This window comes from Cyprinodon variegatus, unplaced genomic scaffold (genome assembly GCF_000732505.1).
Source record: "Cyprinodon variegatus isolate N-32 unplaced genomic scaffold, C_variegatus-1.0 Scaffold126, whole genome shotgun sequence".
NCBI lineage: Eukaryota > Metazoa > Chordata > Actinopteri > Cyprinodontiformes > Cyprinodontidae > Cyprinodon > Cyprinodon variegatus.
The window spans coordinates 650,867-674,353 of NW_015150579.1; the positions used below are offsets into that span (position 1 = coordinate 650,867).

General features: G+C 37.9%; 1 protein-coding gene across 4 annotated transcripts in view; it reads right to left on the minus strand.

Annotated features, from left to right (window-relative positions):
- Positions 1-4,698: 4,698 nt before the first annotated feature.
- The window catches only part of rptor (regulatory associated protein of MTOR, complex 1), a 214,629-nt gene continuing 195,840 nt past the window's right edge, over positions 4,699-23,487 (minus strand). For all 4 annotated transcript variants that reach the window (XM_015375832.1, XM_015375830.1, XM_015375831.1 and 1 more), the window contains 6 exons: positions 11,826-11,932; positions 10,802-10,929; positions 9,396-9,482; positions 9,207-9,323; positions 8,935-9,064; positions 4,699-7,939 (listed from right to left, as the gene is read on the minus strand). In XM_015375832.1, the coding sequence (XP_015231318.1) occupies positions 7,871-7,939; positions 8,935-9,064; positions 9,207-9,323; positions 9,396-9,482; positions 10,802-10,929; positions 11,826-11,932 (638 nt within the window). In that variant the 3' untranslated portion in view covers positions 4,699-7,870. The remainder of the gene's footprint in view (positions 7,940-8,934; positions 9,065-9,206; positions 9,324-9,395; positions 9,483-10,801; positions 10,930-11,825; positions 11,933-23,487) is intronic.

A 23,487-nucleotide genomic window follows, 5' to 3' on the forward strand; every position in this document is an offset into this window, starting at 1 on the left:
GGCAGTTATCAGTCCAAGCAGCATCGACTTGGCTTAATTTGACAGGAAGTGAGTGTTGTTTCCTCAGGATGTTCGCGCCGCCTGGCTCTTTGCTGTTGTGGAATGTTCTCCTCCAACATGCAGTGTGTGGGTTTGTGTATTGAAATGGTAATGGCAGTGATTCTGGACTTTCAACCTGTGACCCCTACATGCAGCAGAATGGCAGCTTCTTTGAGATAACACTTTCTCTCAGACATTTTCATATTTAGAGGCAGAAACATGACATAGAAGTGACATAAAAAAAAAAAAAAAACCTCCATTTGTATAAGAAGATCCAGCAGATTTATATGCTATATACCAGCTTTTCTGTACGACACAGACGATGATTCAAGCTAACCTCTAAAAGAGTTAAGGATCTTTTCCATTGGAGCCTCCACTCTGCCAGGACACGGTTCTCCATATGGATTTTTGGTAATATCACATCTCAGCTGCTTTCTTGAGCCCAGGATGTCTCCCAACATTAACAATAAATCCTTTGCAGATTTCAAAGCAATATTCTGTTAATAGACAGACATCTGTATCTTGGGCATACCTTACTAAACTTTTCAGTGTATGGTTTACAGATAGACAGCTTCAAGCACATCAGAGAATTGGCTCTCTTTTTTTTTTTCCTCTTAAGAGATTAAAGCAATAAACAAAAAGGACATCAGTGTGAGGATCTGTGTAAGCTTAGATTTGGTATTTTTTTGGAGCAACAAGTAAAAAAAAAAAAAAAAGTATAATCTTTTAAAGCAACTTCTTCAGGCTTCCTGATGTTTTTCTTTTAGTTTTTCTTTAGGTCTAGCTAATTTTTGCTTTAATTTTATTTTCTAGTTGTTGACGGTTCTATATGAGATTTCTTTATTTCTTCACAAAACCAACTGATCTAAATATTAAGCAATCAGAGAAAAAAATAAAACTACAGTTTTCCTACCCAAATCAGTCAGGTAAAGAACTGATTAAAATTAGATTTAAAGCTGTTAATTTCTTGTCATACCTTTAGTGTCATGTTTTGATGGAGGTTTTCTACTTTTAGGGAGACAATTACAGCTAATGAGCATTTATGCTGCACAATTATATTTGCCTATCAGCTTGAGAGCAACGTAATATTTCTTTCGGGCAGTGTTTTAAAAGAAGCCTTTAACTACAGCAATGATGCAAGAACATAAACCTAGTTTTTGGATTCATGACAGAATATCAAATTTTTTTGTAAAAACCTAAAGCTCTTCAAAGTTTATCTAAACCCCATTGATGGGAAACAGAAAGGCCTCAGAACCAGTGCTATACAACAATTGATCAGACGATTAGGTTGCATCAGAAAAGTAACTATTTTCACTAATATATGAAAAAACAATTTGCATAACAATAAACTTGGAACAACACTGACGCTCTGCACAGGACGGGTGAGAACAGATTTTACCTACTGAGACAGAAATCTTTAAGGGAGCAGGGGAGGATCCTGATGACCTTGCTTAGCTCTGTCATCACATCAACAATCTTTGATAGTTTGGTATGTTGGAGCAGCAGATTATTTGCAGCTGAGATGAAATAGTTGGAGGTTTACCAGGATGATCAGGCCTGTCCAGATGATCCCAGGACATTGTGCAAGTGGTGGGAAATGGGAGGACAGTGAAAGAATAAATAGTCACTGTTGGATGATACTCTTTGCACGATGTTGTTAAAGGAGAGCTCCTTCAGTGAAAGACTGCTGCACCCTTGGTGTACAAAGAAACAACCTTTGCAAAAATTAGACAGACATGCAAAACACTTGCAAAGAACATGCAAAGAAAAAAAAAAACATCAGCACATGCAAAGGAAAAAACCGTGCAAAAGATGCTGCAATCACAGAAAATAGGGAGCAGGAAAGTGCAAATATGTGGCAAACATGAATAATGCCAACAGACGTGAAAAGGGAAATGCTGCATGGTGCTTCAGGCCATTAGGGTTCATGTGGAAGCAGATCCTTGGTAAAGACATGAACAGGATTCAGGGTCTGATCTTCAGAGAGTCCAATGAAAAGGCTCTAAGTTGCCTGTGAAAATGTTAGTATGTGCAATAAGTTGGCGTGTTGCAGGTGAGCTACAAAGATTGCTGCGCAAATGTAAACAGATTTTGTTCCACCCATTAAACCTTTTTCTAACTACCAACACAATTTGGATAGGAATCACTGCTCTCACTGAAGCAATTGCCATTTAGAGCAGGTGTCCTTAGTTTGCATTATTCAGAATCACTGTGAGCCTGTCCTGGTAGCACNTTTTTTTTTTCCTCTTAAGAGATTAAAGCAATAAACAAAAAGGACATCAGTGTGAGGATCTGTGTAAGCTTAGATTTGGTATTTTTTTGGAGCAACAAGTAAAAAAAAAAAAAAAAGTATAATCTTTTAAAGCAACTTCTTCAGGCTTCCTGATGTTTTTCTTTTAGTTTTTCTTTAGGTCTAGCTAATTTTTGCTTTAATTTTATTTTCTAGTTGTTGACGGTTCTATATGAGATTTCTTTATTTCTTCACAAAACCAACTGATCTAAATATTAAGCAATCAGAGAAAAAAATAAAACTACAGTTTTCCTACCCAAATCAGTCAGGTAAAGAACTGATTAAAATTAGATTTAAAGCTGTTAATTTCTTGTCATACCTTTAGTGTCATGTTTTGATGGAGGTTTTCTACTTTTAGGGAGACAATTACAGCTAAAGAGCATTTATGCTGCACAATTATATTTGCCTATCAGCTTGAGAGCAACGTAATATTTCTTTCGGGCAGTGTTTTAAAAGAAGCCTTTAACTACAGCAATGATGCAAGAACATAAACCTAGTTTTTGGATTCATGACAGAATATCAACATTTTTTGTAAAAACCTAAAGCTCTTCAAAGTTTATCTAAACCCCATTGATGGGAAACAGAAAGGCCTCAGAACCAGTGCTATACAACAATTGATCAGACGATTAGGTTGCATCAGAAAAGTAACTATTTTCACTAATATATGAAAAAACAATTTGCATAACAATAAACTTGGAACAACACTGACGCTCTGCACAGGACGGGTGAGAACAGATTTTACCTACTGAGACAGAAATCTTTAAGGGAGCAGGGGAGGATCCTGATGACCTTGCTTAGCTCTGTCATCACATCAACAATCTTTGATAGTTTGGTATGTTGGAGCAGCAGATTATTTGCAGCTGAGATGAAATAGTTGGAGGTTTACCAGGATGATCAGGCCTGTCCAGATGATCCCAGGACATTGTGCAAGTGGTGGGAAATGGGAGGACAGTGAAAGAATAAATAGTCACTGTTGGATGATACTCTTTGTACGATGTTGTTAAAGGAGAGCTCCTTCAGTGAAAGACTGCTGCACCCTTGGTGTACAAAGAAACAACCTTTGCAAAAATTAGACAGACATGCAAAACACTTGCAAAGAACATGCAAAGAAAAAAAAAAACATCAGCACATGCAAAGGAAAAAACCGTGCAAAAGATGCTGCAATCACAGAAAATAGGGAGCAGGAAAGTGCAAATATGTGGCAAACATGAATAATGCCAACAGACATGAAAAGGGAAATGCTGCATGGTGCTTCAGGCCATTAGGGTTCATGTGGAAGCAGATCCTTGGTAAAGACATGAACAGGATTCAGGGTCTGATCTTCAGAGAGTCCAATGAAAAGGCTCTAAGTTGCCTGTGAAAATGTTAGTATGTGCAATAAGTTGGCGTGTTGCAGGTGAGCTACAAAGATTGCTGCGCAAATGTAAACAGATTTTGTTCCACCCATTAAACCTTTTCTAACTACCAACACAATTTGGATAGGAATCACTGCTCTCACTGAAGCAATTGCCATTTAGAGCAGGTGTCCTTAGTTTGCATTATTCAGAATCACTGTGAGCCTGTCCTGGTAGCACGTAGATTCCATCCAGTCTAACCAACCAAGAGGCAAAAGTTGTCCCCTAAAGACCTCCTCCTCTGAAAAATAAGGTAGTAATGCAAACAGAAATGTAAAGAGGACAGAAAAAAATAGCATTTAGGAAATATATAGGATAAAAAAAAAAGGAGAAAAATAAAAATATTAAGTTTAAACAGAAAAATATACATTTAATAATAATGATAAAGTAGTTATTGTAAACGTGAATAATACAAAAGCTTAGAAAAAATATTTATGCCTTACTATACATTTTTATTATTTGCTGCATTTGTTATGCTTTTTATTGTATTTATTGAGCATCTATATTTATATCTCTATCATTGTGTCAGAATTGCACTTAATGTTGGAGCTGCACATATGAGACATTCTCTTGGGATTCTTTGACATTCGTTCAAATGTAGCTGATTTGATGTCTGGTTCTGCTGGAGGTTTCTTCTTGTTAAAAGGGAGTTTTTCCTCTCCACTGTTGCTACAAGCATGCTTAGAGGGAGGATTGCATTTAAGTCAATGAGTCGATGCAATCAACTGGTTTTCCTTAGATAGAAAACTTTGAATCAATTTGACCGTATGATCTGGATCAAGTGCCTTGAGATGACATGTTGTGAATTGGCGCTATATAAATAAACTGAATTGAAATAAAACCTGTTCGGTGGAGATTCTTTGACAAGACAGGTTTTTTTCTGAAGCTTCATCACAGCAGCTTTAACATGATCCACTTTCATATATGATTAAAAATCAAAAATAAGGAAACAATTCAGAAAGAGTCAGGGTTGTATTTGGTTTATTTCATCAATTTCATTTCTCCTTTTATAAACCAGTAAAGATGTCTACAGTCACAGACAAACCTGATTGTATTTCACTTTTTTACTATCATGTTCAAGTCTCTTTTTTTTTTCCTCCCAAGGTTTAAAATCCTAAAACCCAAAGCACAATAATTAGAGATGAATATAGTAATACTTTATTGATGCCTTGTGAACCAAAGAGCACTGAAGCAGTGCAATGCTATAGTTTGGTGGTCGTCATGACTGCTGGCTCTTAAGTACGTCTTTTGCAGTGAAAAGTAAACTCGCAGTCGTGTTGCAGGAGGGGATGGGGTCGTGTCTATGGAAAACTGAGGCTGAGCTAAACAAGATGCAAAAGGAAGCAATTCAAAAACAAATTATAGCGACAAAAATAAAAGAAGCTAAGAAGGCAAAGCTGCGGCCCAGAGGAAGAGGCACATTGTTGGTGAGAGGGCACCACAGAAAAAAAACTAACCTCAGAGTAAACACACTCATCTCAACAACATGTGACTAACCTGAGCATCTTCACTGCTCTGAGATCAGCTGTTTGAGGTGGTTTCATTAGATTCCTGAGTGAAATCAAGGGTCGTTTCCCTGTGATCTCTACTGTACCTGTGTTGAGTCATAACTTTATTTCTGGTTTCCCACTTTCTTCATCTCTGAATGCGTTTGATCAGGTGACACTGACTTAATAAAATGAAAATATCTACCTAACAAACCAAATTTCCCGTTTTCTCGTTTAAAAGCGTTTTCCGGTGCTATATGCCTGGGTTACAAAGAAACTTACCATGCTTCCCTTCTAACGGGTGTGATTCCAAACTCCTTCAAGCATCCTGTTAATGAGCCACAATTAAATAATGCAATTTGAACCCTATGCAGCTAAAAATTACAGGCCTATCATTAAAATATGTAAAACCATCTTGAAAAGGCGGAACAACTCATTTCTTGGGACCACAGTGCTTTAGGATGCAGAAGTTCATCTCGCAACCAGAGAACTTCACCTGTATTAATACTAATGGTGGTCAGAGGCCCTGATGGTGCCTCTGTGTGCCCCAGGGAAGCAGTGGCTACACTACAGCTGGCCACCATCAATGTGGGAGTAAATGACTAAATCTAGTGTAAAGTGCTTTGGAGTCCCCTGACTTAAAAAGGCAATATATAAGTACAGGTCATTTACCAATTCTTTTTAAGAGAAAAAAGATCTTTAATAAATTATAGCATTAGCTCTCTGTCACAGAAACTGCTCTAAAGAAAGATATCTGGGAACATTTTCATGTCAACTGACTCTGGTGCATCCGCTGTAAGGGTTCTCTTTACAGCAAGTCCAAAATCAGGACATTTTCCCACGTGTCTTATCATTTCTATGCTGATGATGTGCAGCTCTACTGTTCTTAAATATTTAATGCTTTACTTCTACTTTAGCAGTTTTAATGATAACTGCTAGAAGGTGAAATTAAACAAGATTAAAAACGTATTTATTGTCCATGAGAAATTACTGAGATCAAACAGCATTTGGTGTATTGGCTTTCATTGTCAGAAACCTTTTTGTAAGCAAAGATATTTTCTAAGTTTTAAAATCTGCTCTAATAGAGCGTCGAGCATCGAAGCGTCAAACCAACTTGATCAGAGTTCGATCGTGTCCGACCCGGTGTCCAGATTTCTGCATTTTACTGTTTCTGACGCCCATAAACGCCTTCAGTGTGAACGCGGCATAAGTTTGCCAATGGTTTCAAGAACACATTTTAAGACCATAGGGGGTAAAACCCTTTATAGCAGCGGCCCAACGATTGTAAAAACATATTTATCCTCTACCTTTCTTAATTCTGTTGATATTTTTTAAAGAAGTGGATTAACTTTTTTTAACTATTAATTCAAACCTAGTTTTATGCTGTATGATGTGACCCGTGTACTTGCTTTATCTCGTCTTTGTCTATTTAGGCCAGCTTTTTTAAAGCACTTTGAGGGTTTTGAGCTATGGCAGGTGCTAAAAAAAAGGTTTCGTCACTAAAGCACAGACTCATGTGGCTATAAACAGGCAGCTAACATAAATCACAGTCGTAACAAAGGAAGCTGGAGCTCAGAAATAACAAATAAAGTTCTTCCAAAAGCAGGAGAGAAGGTGGGGTTTCAAGAACAGAGTACTTATGCAAAGCATTTTGTTGCTGTTTTGGTGAGAGATTTGTTTATATTAATAAATAGAGCTTAGAGAGTGACAGGGAAGTAACACCTAATGTCCTTTCTGCCATTGAGGGTAGCACTGACAGCTGGTGAAAAGAGAGCAGTGCAAACTAAGATTGAATGTATTTGTATTGCTGAGCTTAAGCAGGGGCAGCAAACGCAGCCTTATTGCATTGCACGGCAACCAGGTATTAAGCCACCTCCAGGTGGGTGTGGATGAGAGTGAAAAAAACTTGAAATGTGCAGTGAATTGGTGGATTATTCTGATTCTGTTTGGCACACTGGGTCAGGTGTCCTTTTGAACTATGAGGGTTCACACTGGGGCACATCTATGATATACAACACAAACACAGGAAAATAATCCCTCTTAACCTTTGTCACACGAGAGAGAGATCAGTCTATCACCACCGGGTTAGTCCTTTTAAACCTCCAGGGAGTAAAGCTGCATCTCTTTGCGGTGAGTCTGGATCTGATACGTGATCATAAACACATGAGGGGGTCCAGCGCCAGCGGGCTGGTATTAGTCCATGTGTCCGGTTTCAGTGGGTCTATTTCAACACTGTGTGACCCCACTGTGGGCTTGTGTGGGTGATGGTTCACAGTTCATTCAGGTAGTGATGGTTGCTGTGCAGCCAGGAAGAGCTGCAGGGAGCCATGTGTGGGGCTTCTTTAAAATAGAACCTCTTCTTCTACTAATTATATACACACAGAGTCCTCAGCACAGCCAAGCCTACAATCATTAGCCTCATAATAAGAATATGAATAAACAATCATCATCATAATAATTATTATATATATATATATATATGTATAGAGACATTTGTAGCATGAGTTTTTGTCAGCAGCTATCACTTGAACATTCACGGAGGTGAATTGCATATGTACAAAAAACAAACATCCTTTACATCCAAGTGCTCGAGGCTCAGGGTCTGAATTCATGAGTGTAGGGGGGTGAGGGGTAGGAGAAAGAGGAGCTGTGCTGGTGTGTTATCTGAGCCTCTTCTCTGCTGAATAGATGGACATGTAGTAGTCGTTGCTTCCAACAGCCAAGTGGGGCTGAAAGGGAAACAAAACTGAGGATTAAAAACATGTTTGCATGTATGAGCATATAACAAGGTAGAAAGAAGAGAAATAAAGAAAACATTTGATGAAAAACAAAATGTACCTGAACAAAAAGTCAAATTCATAATGGTTAGATCAATTGATACAATAGCTTCATTTCCATTGCAAATGTTTTGCAAATTAAATAAATGCAAATATCCACAATTGCATAATTTCCATTAAATTACTCCATCTTCCTCTGTTTATCTGGGGTCGGGTCGCCGTGCTGATAGCCTCAGTAGGGAGGCCCTGACTTCCCTTTCCCCAGCTACTTAGGCTATCTCCTCCAGGGGAATCCCATATTCCCTCCAGCGTGTCCCGGGTCTCCCTCTGGGTCTCCTCCCAGTGGGACGTGCCTGGAACACCTCACCAGGGAGGCGTCCAGGAGGCACCCTAACCAGATGCCCAAGCCACCTCTACTGGCTCCTTTCGATGTGGACAAATCATTGAAGCGTAAAAACTTGGTTGTAGTGTTTCAGTTTGTTAAAGTATTTGTGCAAAAATAATTTGTGCAATTAGATGGTTCATGGAAACACTCCTACAAAAAAAAAAAAAAGACTGAAACAAGACATCTAAACAAATTCCTTTTTAAATTTCAATTGCTCCCTTTTTAGATTAATATAGTATGTGGATATTTAAGAGGGTTAATCTCACAGTTGAGGCTATAACTGCATTAATAATGCTATAATAACACACTAAAATACATAAAATATTCTACATTCACACAGCAAAGATGTGAAAGGCCTCACTACAAGACAGTGATGGCAAAAAAATCATACTCAGGAAAAGAAAATCTTTTTTTTTTTTTTAGCTTTATGGTGGTCAATAGTTATAAAAATTGAGATTTAAGGAGCCTCATTGATTTTTTTATTAAAAAGTTAGCAATGGAAAGTTGCTGCTATAGCTCCCATATACATGTACACACAGAAAAGGTGATGTTTATGCCTTACCCAGTGTGGATGGAAGGCTAAACAGCTGATAGCACCGATCCTCTGCCCCATGAAGCCATCATAGTACTTTATATTGCTGATCACGTCACCGTTAGCGTTGTACACGGCTATGAACTGGTTCATTGATCCACTGCAGCCACAACAGTCAAATAAACAAAAGGTTCTCAGGTTAAAAGGAGCTTGACAGGGTTACATATGAATAGATTGTAAACTTCTCATCATAAAACGGTAGAAACTGTAGAAGCTTTGTAACCATACAAAAAAAAACTCACCAGGCGAATAGGTTGGCCTGTGGGTGTATATCCAAGGCTGTTAATCCCTTTACAGTCTGCAACACATTAATGGAGTCTGGCGTCCGCGGTTCAAAGAACCGAACATCTCCGTTAACACTGAGAGGAGGTGTTATGAGAGTCAGTGCAGCCGCGGCAAAGAGAGGGAAGTAAACATGTTAAAAGGTTTACCTGACACTGATAATGTTTCCGTCCGTCTCCTTCTGCAGGTGAGCTTTAACCACCCAGGCTCCATGTTCCCTGTAGGTCATCACTCGACTGCAGAAACATAACATGCAGACATAACAGATTATTTCCCTTTTGTTCAAGCTCAGTAAGATCTGATAAAGAGCAACTTTGAACATCAGCTTTTAAGTGTAGCCACTTATTCTTGGTTAGATTTAGATCTGGACATGGATTACGTTTTGATCCAAACCATTCTATAAAGCTCTGGTTGTATTTCTAGGTCCTGCTGGAGGGTAAACATCTGCCCCTGTTTCATGGGTTTGCTTTCTTCAAGAACTTCTGTGTTTAGTTCTTCCCAGAACTTTAAACCAGCTTCCCTGTCACTGCTAAAGGTGGGCAGATGTATCTAGGGTGGTATCTAGCAAATTGTTTACCAGGATTTGAATTATGTAATTCTCTGAAGTGAGAAAACACAAATGCTAATCAAGCTTTTTGAGTCATTTTATACAACTTTCTGTAGATCAATCTTTATCTTTGGTCTATGAGAGCAAGGTGGTGCATTAAAAAAAAAGAATACAGCATTACATAAAGCTTAAACTAAGCTCTATACATTATAGTTTCTTAATGTATCAGGCAGTAAAGGCAGGGCGCCACATGATGGCAGTGTGCCTTCAGGGTTGAAGCATCCAGCCTCAGCCTTCCTGTGAGAGAGCAAACTGAAATGTGCCTCATCACGACTTTGGTGCTGTTCAGAATCTGAATTACTAAATCCATACAGTGAAACAGCATTATATAAATTATGGATTGCAAAACTACAGCGTCTCAACCGTAAAAACAAAGCATACAGAGACTCCTATTAAACCAACAATAGAAAAAATAAAATGCTGAGAAAGTATAACGTAGCAGGTTATGCTGTAAAACAAAGGTGTGTTTAAGATTTCTTCCAACGCATCTCATGTTTGACCCCTGTTAGCTTAACTTAGCAGGAGAAACATAACTCCTGAGACATGTTACTGCGGGCCTGAGGGAACCATTACATTTACTTTCTTTCCTAAAGATTTATTGGGCTTTCAACATTTTAGCTGCTTTTTTGTCGCCCTCAGGGACTGAAATTAAAATAATGTTTTAGCAGCTGAGGGAGGAGTCTGTGTCGCCACGGTCCATTAAAAGAAGTGACAACCCCAGAGGCAGATTCACAGCACTTTAAGAACAATAAATATAGATTGGTGAATAATGTTAGATTCAGAGGGAATAAATGTGGACAAAAGCTACCACGTCTCCTCCGCCTTGAACTGAAATAAAAAAAGCGGCAGTTTTTTCTTTGAAAGGGAGAGGATATTAAGTCATAAATCCTGATTAAATAATTTGAGGAATCAATGGCGTGAAAATACTAGTGAAAGGGATTGTTTTACCATTCACTCGGGCCCATCCTGCGATCAAACACGCGTACCGACCCGTCACCCAGACCAGCTACGATGAGCGAGCGCTGCGAGTCGCAGGACAGGCTGGTCACGCAGCTGTCAGCACCTGTAGGGATGTCCTGGTTCCCCAACACACACACACACACACACACACACACACACACACACACACGCACACACACACACACACACACACACAGAGAGAGGTCCTTCTGTCAATCTTTCAAAAGGTAACACAAATTTTACGCTAACCTTTCATTATGAAATCATCAATCATGCCTACAAAATTATTTGAAGTTGGACTCAGTATGTAGCGACAGGTCATTTGTACTATGAAGTCCATCCATCATAACAATAATTAGCAAACTGAGGTCTGTTAGATCCGTTAAATTGAAGAAATCAAACTTCTACATAGACTGGATCTGGTTTATCAAGTATAAGGAAGGAACGATACGACAGGAAAAAAGGGAATAGAAGATGGAATGGCACAAAGAAAGATGGAGAGACAAGATAAAAGAGTTTAAAAAAGAGCAGGAAGGCCGCAAAAAAAGACGGAGACAAAAGAAACAATAGATCTATGGAAATGGGAGGAGACAAAAAGGAACAGAGGTAAAGACGAAGGAGATAGAGAAATCACTAGGAAGGGTGGAAGATAGAAAGGATGAAACAAAACCAGTGTAGAATTAAGGACGCAAGATAGAAAGAAATCATAGAAGGAAAGAAGAAAATGAGCCAGGAAGAGTAAAGATTGAGGACTAAAATAAAAAGGTAGAAAGCACATGAAGAAAGGAGCAAAAGTAGTGAATTAATAAAAAAGGAAAGACATGTTTGGATTGAAGGAACCCAGATAGGAATTAAGTTTAAAGATACAAATATTTCACTGCACAGTTTCTTTCTCCAAATTGATCCAAACCTGGAGCTTAATTTTAAATTCTAGACTTTTGTACCTTGTTTAGAAACCCTGAAAATGTGTATATACAACTAAGATAAATGGTCTCAATGAACTAGTTTGTACCTGGACTTTCATCTCTCTGTCCGTGTCCCAGATCCGAATGACTCTCACATCTCCTGACGTCATGAGGAGACCAGTTTCCTGCTCCCAGTCCACCACCATCCCAGCTCCTAAAACACATGGACGACATGGCAGCCAAAAAAGCAATTTTAAACACAAAAAACAATCCCAGACAGCACACAGCAGGGCTGCTCTCAGTTATAACACAGACAGAAGGTGAATTTTAATCACAATTAAAGAAAAAAAGCTTAAAATATTAGATTACTGAAAATAATTGGGCTACAATCTGTGGAGTGCTGCTTCACTTTGCCGTTATTAAGGCCTTTAATTTAATTCTACCTGGACCTGTGTTCTCACACAGCCGTTTTACACAAAACAGCATGTGTTCACTCCCCAAAACACAACCCGTACAATCTGTTGGAGATTTCAGAAGGCTCTCGCTGCCACATGTTGCAAGTCAAATGAAGATTAGTGCAACAGCTTCCTGCACCACTGCCTAACTAGCGCACACACACACTTACACAAAAAAGTGAGAAAAGCAGAAAATCAGCCAGATTCAGAAGTATTTAAAGAACTTAAACCTAAAAGTAACTGTTTTCGCAGAATTTTTTTCCCCCCAGCACTTTGCATCTGTCCTGCCAAAACTGATCTGAACCTTCAGACACATTTAATGTTTTGGTGACTCCTATGGTCCTCGAGTAGGAAGGCAGCAAAGCACTTCAAATACTGGCAGTCACAGCAGGAACCAAGAGCCCAATCCTAAACAAGCTCCTCTGGCTTAACATCACAGACTGAAGGCTTCAAGCTGCAGCTCACAGTACGCTGCATGAGGAAAAGGTATGTAAGAAATATCCTGGTCACTCCACAATGCCAGTGTTGGACTGTAAGCAGTGAAGTGTAAGCAGAAGGGCATTCAACAAGATTTGTAACAACATAAGAGCAAATATTCAGTTAAAGATGATATTTATACAATTCTAAAATAACGGTGGTCATTTACTCCTGCAAAAATTTAAGTATATGGAAATGCTCTATTATTTTTTATCTCACTAGTATTAAATGTTTTAGAAGATCTAGTTGTTGTTAATACCTCCTGCATATAAATTGCATTTTTTGCATAACCAACTGCAAAACTTAGGTATGTTTTTCAACCATTTATGTTATGTGGTGCCAATGAAAGCAATCACAAGCCCTATGCGTAACTAACATACATTTCTAGAAAATGATGGCATGCTTTATATGTTCTAATTTTATTAAATATGTGCAAACCTTAAAGTGACTGTATACAGCTTTAAAGAATAAATATTGTAAAACGATGACAAATGTTTGGGTATAAGTGGGTTTTAATCCTAGTAGGAGCCATCTATCCTATTCTCTTACATCAGAAGTGACAAATGAAACCCTTTAAATGTTTTTACATTTTCCTGTGAGGAGTTTGCTGTGATTATATAAGTCAGAAATGTTGTTCTTTGTCACAGAAGAGTTGGTTTGTGTTTAATTTTGAAAGACTGGTGGAATGCTCTTGGGCTCTTAGCTGCAGAGAGAGATCCCTTAAAAACACCTCTGCAGAGGGAATCTCTGCGCTTCAATCTAGAAAATCAACCTGAACAACAACAACACTCTTAAGTTCATGGACTTGCAGCGAGAGCCAGGGCAGTAACGTAAAAGTAAGTACGTTTTTACAATGCTACATGTTACACATCTGATTTAGTATTTCATATGAAAAAATGCTATTATAATATTTTCCAGACAACAACACTAGAATTGGGCTAAGACTGTTGTGAAAAAGTCAGATATGGGCTGCATATGGGAATAAGATTGGGTTTGGTTCGTATTTGGCAGAGTACAGCAATCCTTTGGGGGAAGCATATCTGAGCTGCTTAATAGGGTGGGGTTGGAACGTAAACTGCAACTTCTCTGGTAGAGAACCATGGCCTTAGAACACTCCTGTCCTCTTGCTGGTATTCAAAAAAATAAAAAAATAAATCAAAAGAAACTACATTGCTAATCATTTTCTTGCTTACCTCTCAAAAGTAAGAGATTTAATTGTCTGAATGTTGCAAAAAAAAAAAATAAATAAACATTTCAATCCTTCAGTACTACATTGGCAGAAGCGGATTGCAGAGCGTTTCTAGGATGCAGAGGTCAGAATATAGAAATATCCTTTATTGTTCCAAAGTGGGAAAATAAGGTAAATGACACAAGATTTTGCTTCACCTTCTGCATGGTAAATTTTGTTTGTTTTTCTTTCCCTTTTTTAATACAGAAGTGTCATATATCAACTTAATGCAAAAAAATCATGGTGCATCTTAAGAGCCTATGAAATGACAAATCTAACTTGATGACATCTTTAAATTCTCTAAAGTATTCACCTTGAAAATACGCTGAGGATTAAATAACCAAGGTGTTAATTAAGAGGCTGTAGTGCAACCATGCTCAGAATAATTTCTGTATAATCTAAGAAACCAATTCAAGCACCATGGGTTTGAAAGTGTTAAAGGTGGACTTAATAGAGAGGAGTAAAATCTTTTCTAACATTCATTAGAAATTATAAAAATCCAGGGGTTTTTACCTTAAGTTTACAATGGACCAAAACTCACAACTTACAAAGCACACAAAGATGTTTTTTCATACAATGAAGTATGAGCATCAAAACTGCACTTTGTCCCCCCCAAAAATTGAAAATCTCTGAACGTTCTACCTTTAAATTCTTGCAGTTCTTGAGTCTGCCGTTTACCTACAAACAGTTTATGTTAAATATTTTCTTTTGTACGATCTCACTGATAGGTTGGTTTTACTCTTTTAAAACAGTCATAAATAAAACACGAGTCACTGCATTATTTCTATTTAAGCTAAACAAATATTGCATTGTATTGCAAATAATGCAAGACTTCAGAAATGTAAACTTCCTCTAACATAGTCAACTCATTATCCTAAAACCTTATCTTAAAGGTGATGATAAAGAAGAAGAGACTGCATACTAATAAAGTGATGTGTTACATGACTAAAGACAGAACAAAGTGCAAACCAAGTGTGTTGCAGAATAACCGTTGGTTTATTCAATGGTTTCCTCCAGAACACATTTTTACTTTTGTGTCACAGCCTCCTCCTGTTCATTTGATCAGTGATGAATTGATATTTTCTGATAGGCTTTTGGTTGAAAAAGATAAAAAGCTCAATATTTCGATCTGGTTTTCTTAAATGCAGGTAGAAGAAAGGAGGGTCAGTTGTTCCATTATATTACTGCTGTATGCTCCACATACGTCTGTTATGAGTCGTGACTTAACTGCTGAACTAAAAATGTCATGGCCCTTTATTGTTCATCTGGCCCTGAATTGTCAAAACCCAAGCCCCATGTGGCGGTGGCAGCCCTCAATGCCCCAACTGTGACGTAATCCGGCTTGCACGGGCATCACACAGCCTAAAGCATGGGCTCATGCGGAGCAAGTAGCATGCAGGGAAAAGCTTTTCACAAGACTGAGGCTGAGAGAAGAGACGAGGCATTCCCTTTGAAGCCCACAGCTCGGATGAGAGCAGAGCCGAAATACAACAACAGGGGAGGAGAGAGGAATATTAGCCAACACACAAGACACTGAGCATGCACATCTTAGATTGGTGATTTAGAAAGTTTTATCTAATGAAATGCATTTTTATATTTTCCTGTGTAATACAATGATAGAAAATCCTCTTGGGGGCTATGTGGAAAAAAAAAACTGCAATAGACGTAGAAATGTGAAGTGCTTTTAAGGACTTAGCATGTCTAGAGAAACCTTGTTAAACCTTAATGCTAACAGGTCTGTGGATGAATTGTTTAAGAGTTAAGATATCAGAAAAGAAAAAATCAAAAGGATCAGCGGTTTAAAGACCAATACAGAATATCATAGCTCCGCTAGGAGCAGAGAGATAAATTGATTGTCCCAAAGAGGGGAAATTCAACAATGAAGTGCAACAGTGACAAAACAATTTCACAGAAGAAAGCTTAGACAGAATAATAGAAAACGATATTGTAAAAGTTAAACTGTGCCGCAAAATAGAAAAACACATCAAACAAAAGTATACGTTTTGTAATGAATATATAAGGTACTAAGACTCATATTCCAGTTATCTAGGACTGGAAGTGGGTTCAGAAGAGACTCTCAGACTTCCATCTCAGCAGAAACCGCCTTTAACTGCTTTGGGGAAAGCCCAAGGGCTTCCAGAGCAATCCCTGAGAGATGGTCCCTTTGGCAAGTCCTGCGCCTCTTCCTGGTTGGACTTGTCTGAAACACCTGCTAACGTGAGGCATCCAGCGGGCATCTAGAACAGATGTCAAAGCCTTGGCTAACTGGGTAACTTGGGAACTCGCTCTTTTGGTCAGGGCCCAGATTTGCACTCGGCCTTAAAATGCTGCAAAGCATGATATACGTAGGTCTTGGCTGGTGGGAGCTAGCAGAACCACATTCCCAAAATGCAGGGACGTAGTCTGCTGGTCTCTAAATTAAATCACTTGCGGCCTTCGCTGCATCTAGAAATTTGGTCAAAAAGTTTATCAACATGACCGATCACAGAAAACAGTCCTTCCAGAGTCAAAAATTGGGAACGTGGTCAACCTTATGCTGGCAGTACAGACAAAACTCCTGCTCCGCTAATATAGAGACCAGCCATCTCCTGGTATAAGTGACTCCAAAGTGCTAGAATGACCCCACAGGGCAACACAAGGGTTATGGCTGAATGTCTTCAAACTGGTACATGTGTGAAACTGGTTTGGCAAACTCCTATGAACCTTTTAGCACCCTGCAGAGGGTGTGGAACTGGTCCAGTGTTCCATGGGCAGGACAAAAACCATGCTGCCTTCCTTCGGCCGAGGTTTGACAATAAGCAGGACTTTACTCTCCAGTACCGTCACATTGCCTTCCTTTCATCCCCATTTTTATGGAGGGAGACCACCAGTCCAGTTTTCTAATACCGCCACGCAATGCTGAAGAGGGGTGTCAGCCTTGATAGTCCAAAATCATCCAGAGACCTAAGGTACTCAGAGTGGGTTCTTTGACACCATGGAGTTTTTTTTTTCTTTTCTTACCACCTCCATAATTTCAGCAATGAACAAGTCTGTCTCTAAGCACTCAGTCTCTGTTTCTGCCAGGCAAGGCATGTCAGCAGGGTTGGAAGATCATTAAAATATTTCTTCCACTTCCTAAAAATGAATAAATCAAGGTCAACAGCTACCTGCCACCACCGAAAACAGTGTTAGCGAAGCCCTGTCCCCCCCCCATAGGGGCATGAAAATTTGATTGAACGATAGTCATTCTCCATGGTCTCTCAAAAATCCTCCCAGACCAGAGTTTTAGCCTCTGCAACAGCCCGAGCAGAGGAACACTTGACCTGACGGTACTCACTAGCTGCCCCAGGACCCATAAGCCCATCAAGTATGATGGGACTCCTCCTTCAGCTTGAAAGCATCACTTTCTACTAGTATCCACTAACAATTTTGATAGTTGTAATGGATTTCTTGGAGTGTCTTGAGTTAAAAAAAAATAAGATGAGTTTTTAGGGGGTTAGTACACATTACAGTGAACAAAATGCTATGGTTGTAATATTTGACTCAATTTGTTTTGGTGTTTCGGTTTTAATCCCTGGTTTCCCAAATTTTGTTTTTGGTTTCGGCCAAAAATTTAAATTTTTTTGTGTGTAGATTTTACAGCTGTGTTTACTTGGATTCCCATTCGGATCAGATTTAAGTTCTAGTTAACATATTTAGAAATAGCAGATGAGAGTAAGATCCATATAGCTTCCAGCAGCAATGAACATTTATTGATGTTCAAATTATAGTATGATATCTTTTTTTCCTCTTTTTTTAAAGAAAACCAAAAAACCTTTCCTATAGAGCCCCAAATTCTAGACCTTTACTTAATAGGTGTGGGCTCTGCAATAGCTGCATAACATAGTAGATGACAATCATTGAGAATCAGTGATGCAATGTAACAATGGACTGCTTGCATAGAATATTTGCTAGCTAATAATATTAGAAAAAATAACTTTGATCCACAGGGTGGAATTTAATTGTCTTTTATGTGCACAACTGTTATAGATCCTTCAGATTAAGGTGCTAAAGCTCTAGCAGACTGGTACATACTGATCTTGCTGAAGATGGAAATTAATTAAAAGACTGAATATAAAAAAGGATTTATCATATTAAACACTAAAATTGACCATATTCAATCATAACATTAAAATTTCAAGTTATTCTCATACTGTAGAGACATGATTAAAATCCATGTGGGATATTATCAAGAAAATTACCCAGAGGACAAATTCTAAAATGTGAAGTGCACTAAAACTAGTGCATGTTTTAATGCATCGACATGTAAGGTAACGCATCATGCCAGCCTATCACTTCAGGCAGATATACTCTCTTAGCTCTCATAGACAATTCACTTCTTTCCTAATTATGAATACCAAGAATCTTCCTCTACTGGGATCATCTACAGCCTAAGATCAATGAGTGCTGTGTGTTTTTAATCAACAGTATTAGTTCTCTCCAGACTCTTTACCTCAAATTGTTTTGTTAGTCTATCAAAACCGTACCCTTGTGCTCTCAGGCCGTAACCATTTCTTTTCAGAGCCAAAGGTTAAAAATAACAACTCTATACGTTTACACCAAATAGCTCTCTCTCTATTTCTGTTTTCATTTGTGCTCAGCAGCTCAAACCCAAAAAAATAACTCTGCCTGAGAGGAAACCTTCAAAACCCATTTAAGGCCTTTCTTATCCCCGCACCAATCCATATGGGCACAGAGATGAAGATGGTACTGAAGGAGCCTGGAACATAGATGAGGATGATGAGATCCCCTGCTCTTTTGCAGCTTTCAATAAGGGGAAGATTCACAATATTTATAGCTGGCTGAGTTGCTAAAAGAATTATTATGACCAGTGTACAGCGATCAACACCAGTGTCTGTTGATGTTTATTTTTTGCAGAAATATCACTTTTACTGAATTATCTATCTAAGAAGCTGGGTACCTCTGCATCTAATTCTGCACCAATGGGCTCTCTCTCTGTTGCTCATTAAACCTGTTTTTCTCCTTCATCTCCCTCCCATCCAGCTTTTCCTATAGTGTTACAAGCTTGTTTCTGCCTTCATTAACCAATGACATCAGCCCATGGGAGTTTTGATCTTCAGGGAGACTTCCTTGCTTTTACATCAGTTTACATTTAGGACTTTGATTCTGCCACATGGGGGAGGCAAATATCTTTATCCTTGCTGGTTGACCAAGACCTTAGAAATTGTAACTTATAAATGTGGACAGCATTAAGACTTGTTAAACTAATTATCAGAAAGTTTACGCACTTAATTTAAAATTTTTAAGAATGGTAATCTCATACCACTTTAACTTAACCTTAAAATCTCTTAAACACAGTTTGAGAATGAAGTTACAGTATTTAAAGCTCAATGATATGAAATTAATTAGCCATATGGAGAAAATAGGTAGCAGGTAAAACAGTGACAAAGAGAACAAACACTTCAGATTCAACTACACGAGCCATCAAGATCACTGATGGTCTGTCAGAGTCTTAAGATGGCTAGTAATAACATATAAAGTGGATGGTTTTGAGGTTTAAATCTTCTGGTAGATTTAAAAATCTTTTTAACTGACCTTTCTTCTTTATGAAATACACCAGTCTCATTACAAAAAGTAATAAAAGATAAAGCTTCTTTTAAAGTTGTAAAATTAGGAAAACTAAAAAAAAAAAAATTTTAGATCTAAAAAACCGATTCTGTACTTTCTAACATTATTATGACATATATTTAACATAAATTCAGCAATAACCTTCAGAGGCTGCATGGTGGAGCAGACGTTAACAATGGTAAATCTTGCCTCAGGGGTTTTTGAGTGTTGCTAGATTTTTACCTCTTGATGTAGGTGTTGGTTTTGTAGGGGCATGCATTTTAGGTGAAATGGAGGTATGTGTTAACACACAGTGTTGTAAAAAGTGTTTGTCCCCTTTGTGTTTGTTATTTACTTGTGTCAACCTTAAGTTTTTCATAACATTAAATACAATTAAATAGTAATAAAGGAGAAAAAAATTATCCGGATATACCTGACTATGTGAAAAGGTTATTACCTCCATGTTAACGCAACAAAAATGTATTTTTTCCCCCTAAGTTCACTTTTTCTAGCATTATCCGGGCAGAATTACTGCAACAACTATTACCTATAAATAAATGGTTTCAATAGGAGCTGCCAGACAAACTGAAGTACACAATAATATGCTTAAAAGCTAGACCTTATGTCAAGACCCACAGAACTTCAGGAAAAAATAAAGTAATTAAGCATCACTTTGAAAGGGGGTCACACAGATATTTCCAAAGTATTGGGACTCAACTGAACAGCAGTGAAAGCCATTATCCATAAATATTAAAAACAAATTTACTCAAAGACCACAGCGATGACTAATCTAAGAGGTAAGTAAAGACCTCGAACCTATATCCAAAGAGGTGCGGGTCTTCACCAAAAGAAAGAAACTGGGCAAAAATGGCTGCTTGGATAAAACCACATTATTATTCAAAGACTTTCTAAGGTGTGTGCCCCATTGATGTATAAAGAAAACTATAATGCAGAAACAAACATTATACTAAAAGTCAAATAAAGTGGTGGAAGTGTGATGGACTGGAGCTCCATTTCTGCTTCAGGATGTAACACCTGCTGTAAAAAAATAGTTCTGTAAAAATAACTGTCTAACAAAAGATCCTAAGGGAGTATGTCTGGCCATCTCTTGTGACCTCAAGCTGAAATGAGCTTAGGGTCAACAGCCAGTGAATGGCTGAAGAAAAACTACATTAAAACTTGGAGGAACCAAGTTGAAGTCTGGAACTGAATCCTATTGAGAAGGCGTGGCCTTAAAAAGGTAGTGCATGCTCAACACCCCTCCAATGTGGCTGAAAAGCAACTATGCTGAGAAGACGAGAGGGCCAAAGACACCTATACAGAAATGCAAATCAGTCATTGCAAAAACTATCGCAAACACTTGACTGTGGTCTTTGCAGTAATGGATGACCGAACCCATCACTTGCCCTTACTTTTTTTTACACATGGCCTTGAAGGTATGGATTATCTATTTATCTTTTTAATAAAAAGCATAATTTGCATTTACTTGAGTTGTCTTTGACTAATATTTGAATTTGTTTGATGTTATGAAACACTCAAGATTGACAACATGCAAAAACATAAGAAATCAGGAAGGAGGAAAGACTCTACAACAGCCTCTATTGCCTTTGCATTCTTCTAAAGTATTGTCCTTTTACATTGCAATGTTTAAGTGGATAAACTGCAGGACCTACTATGATGGCAGCTATTATTAAAACCAAGTAAATATCATAAACAGACAGATTTAATATCCTTCTTGTAGAGATGTGCAAAGATTATTCGAACAAATTGATTTCTTTTTCATTGCTGTGGTGTAATTCCACGCCGAAGTATTAAAATTGATTCAGGGAGGAGGAAATGCAGTGTTGATAAACCTTTTGAGAAAATAACAGATGGCACAATTGCTGGCATCCCTGTGCATCTTAACATTTATCCTGAAACTCCAATAAGATTTTAAAATCTTTAGATTTACCGTCAGCTGACTAAGTTTGATTCAAAGAAAAATCTGATCTTGATTACAATAATGTGATTGTGTTGGAAAGCAGAGACACTTGCAAACCTTTAGATTACTTAAAATATGAACTTCTGTAAGTTTTATTTGATTATTTTCTGCATTGCAACTCAGACTTGCTTGGTTTATACAAGGGAACGAGCCACAATAATTGCATATAGACCTATTTCTTACAGCGCTTATGAGAATAAAGCCTTTTTAATCCTAGTTAATCATCATTTTAATGATATGGGATTTACATTTAGTTTTTACATAATAACTATACATGTTAAAAGGAAGTTTGTGCATTTTAGTGTATAGTTATGCTTCCTGTCATAAAAAGCCCCCAAAAAACATTAGGTGAGCTGATGAGATATTTTCCAGTTTAAACTAAATTTTAAAATCATGTAAACTTTAACTCCTCATAATCTAAAACACTGTATATTTATTAGGCTTCCCAAAATCCTGGTGTTACTAATGCACAGAGTAAGTCTGCTGCATGTAGAGAAGGACACAGTGTGCGCCTCCTGCAGCTAAAGGGGACACATACTTAATTCAGCCAAAGGAGAGGGCTACATCAGGACCAGGACAGATTATCTTATACTTATTTTCATCCGTTTGACTCTGCTTTTTTTTAAAGCACTGGACATAAATTATCTTAACTGTCAGTCAAAGGATGAATATGTTCAAGATAATTCTCAATCTTTCTCATATCCAAAGAAAAGTTTATAGGATTTCTGTCATCAGAAAGTACCCCAGTCATCTAATGATGCAAAATCTTGCAGGTAAATCCTCATTTCCTCTTTCTTTCTCCATTATTTCAGCTTCATGCTGCCTAAACATCCACAGAGCTCCTTTCAAAATCCATGTGACCTCACCTGTTTTTCTCTAAAAACCATCTCCTTCTCGTGTTTTTTCTTCATTCTTTTAACTCTACACCTCCTGTGACAGCCTTTGCTTAAAGCTGTAGCAGCAGCAGGAATAAATTCCCCAAAGTCTGTGTCTACCACCTTCCTGTATTTCCATTGCTTCCCCTGTAGTTTAACTGGCTGATCGCTGCAGCGTCACAGACTGGGGAGCTCAATGCTATTAAAAATATCACAGCACCTACACATTGCAATTAAATGGTGGAACCCCAGGGACAAACGTAAATGATTGTTTTTCTTTTTTAAAAGAAAGAGCCGACATGAGGTGAATATGAATGCAGGGGAGAGACAAGAGAACAAGGCTTCGCCTCTGCAAAAGCTCTTATTAAACACCTAAATGACAGCTGAGGTTAGAGAGATGTGCAAAGGTCCAACAGAACTTCCTTTTTATCTCTTATATAATATTATTAGGCTCCTTCCATTTTACCTCTGTGCTTACATATGCATAAGCAAATGCAGGATTGCTTGCATTCCTAACAAAGCATTCAAATGGCAGTTCCTCAGGTCAGAATAGAAATGGTTTCTCCTGGAATAATCAACAAAATTAACTTGAACTGAACTTGACTGATATCATTATGACAATCTTATTACATCAATTTTAAAGGAACAGGACACTAATACTATATGTTATTTAAAAATCTAAATGTTTTTATTCATTTGTGTTATTGTGTATAATTTCCCTATCATTCTGTCTTTCATTGGTGGAACTCTGTTCTTGCTGCCCATTTGGCCAAGATAATAAAAATCGATCTGTGTGTAACTATATACAATGGCTGCTTTAGGCTAATGCTAACATGCTAGAATATATGCAAGCTCTCTCTATATATATATATATATATAAATAATATGTGGTAAATAAGCAGGGTATGGATTGCAAAATATTTGACCAACCCAAACAAGGATATCTGGCCTAAAGATAGATTTGTAGTCAATGTAATCAAAAGAAAAAAAAAGAAGTTAATTAAGTTAATAAAATGAATGATCTCGTCTTTGATAAATTGGTCCATAACTTAGGTGGATTAGGGGTTTGCCTTCTTTAAAATCACCGGTTAGCTGGTCATAGCTAATGCTTAGCATCTTACTAATTTTTACTTCCTAATACTGATTTCCTCAGTTGTTTGCCCGCAA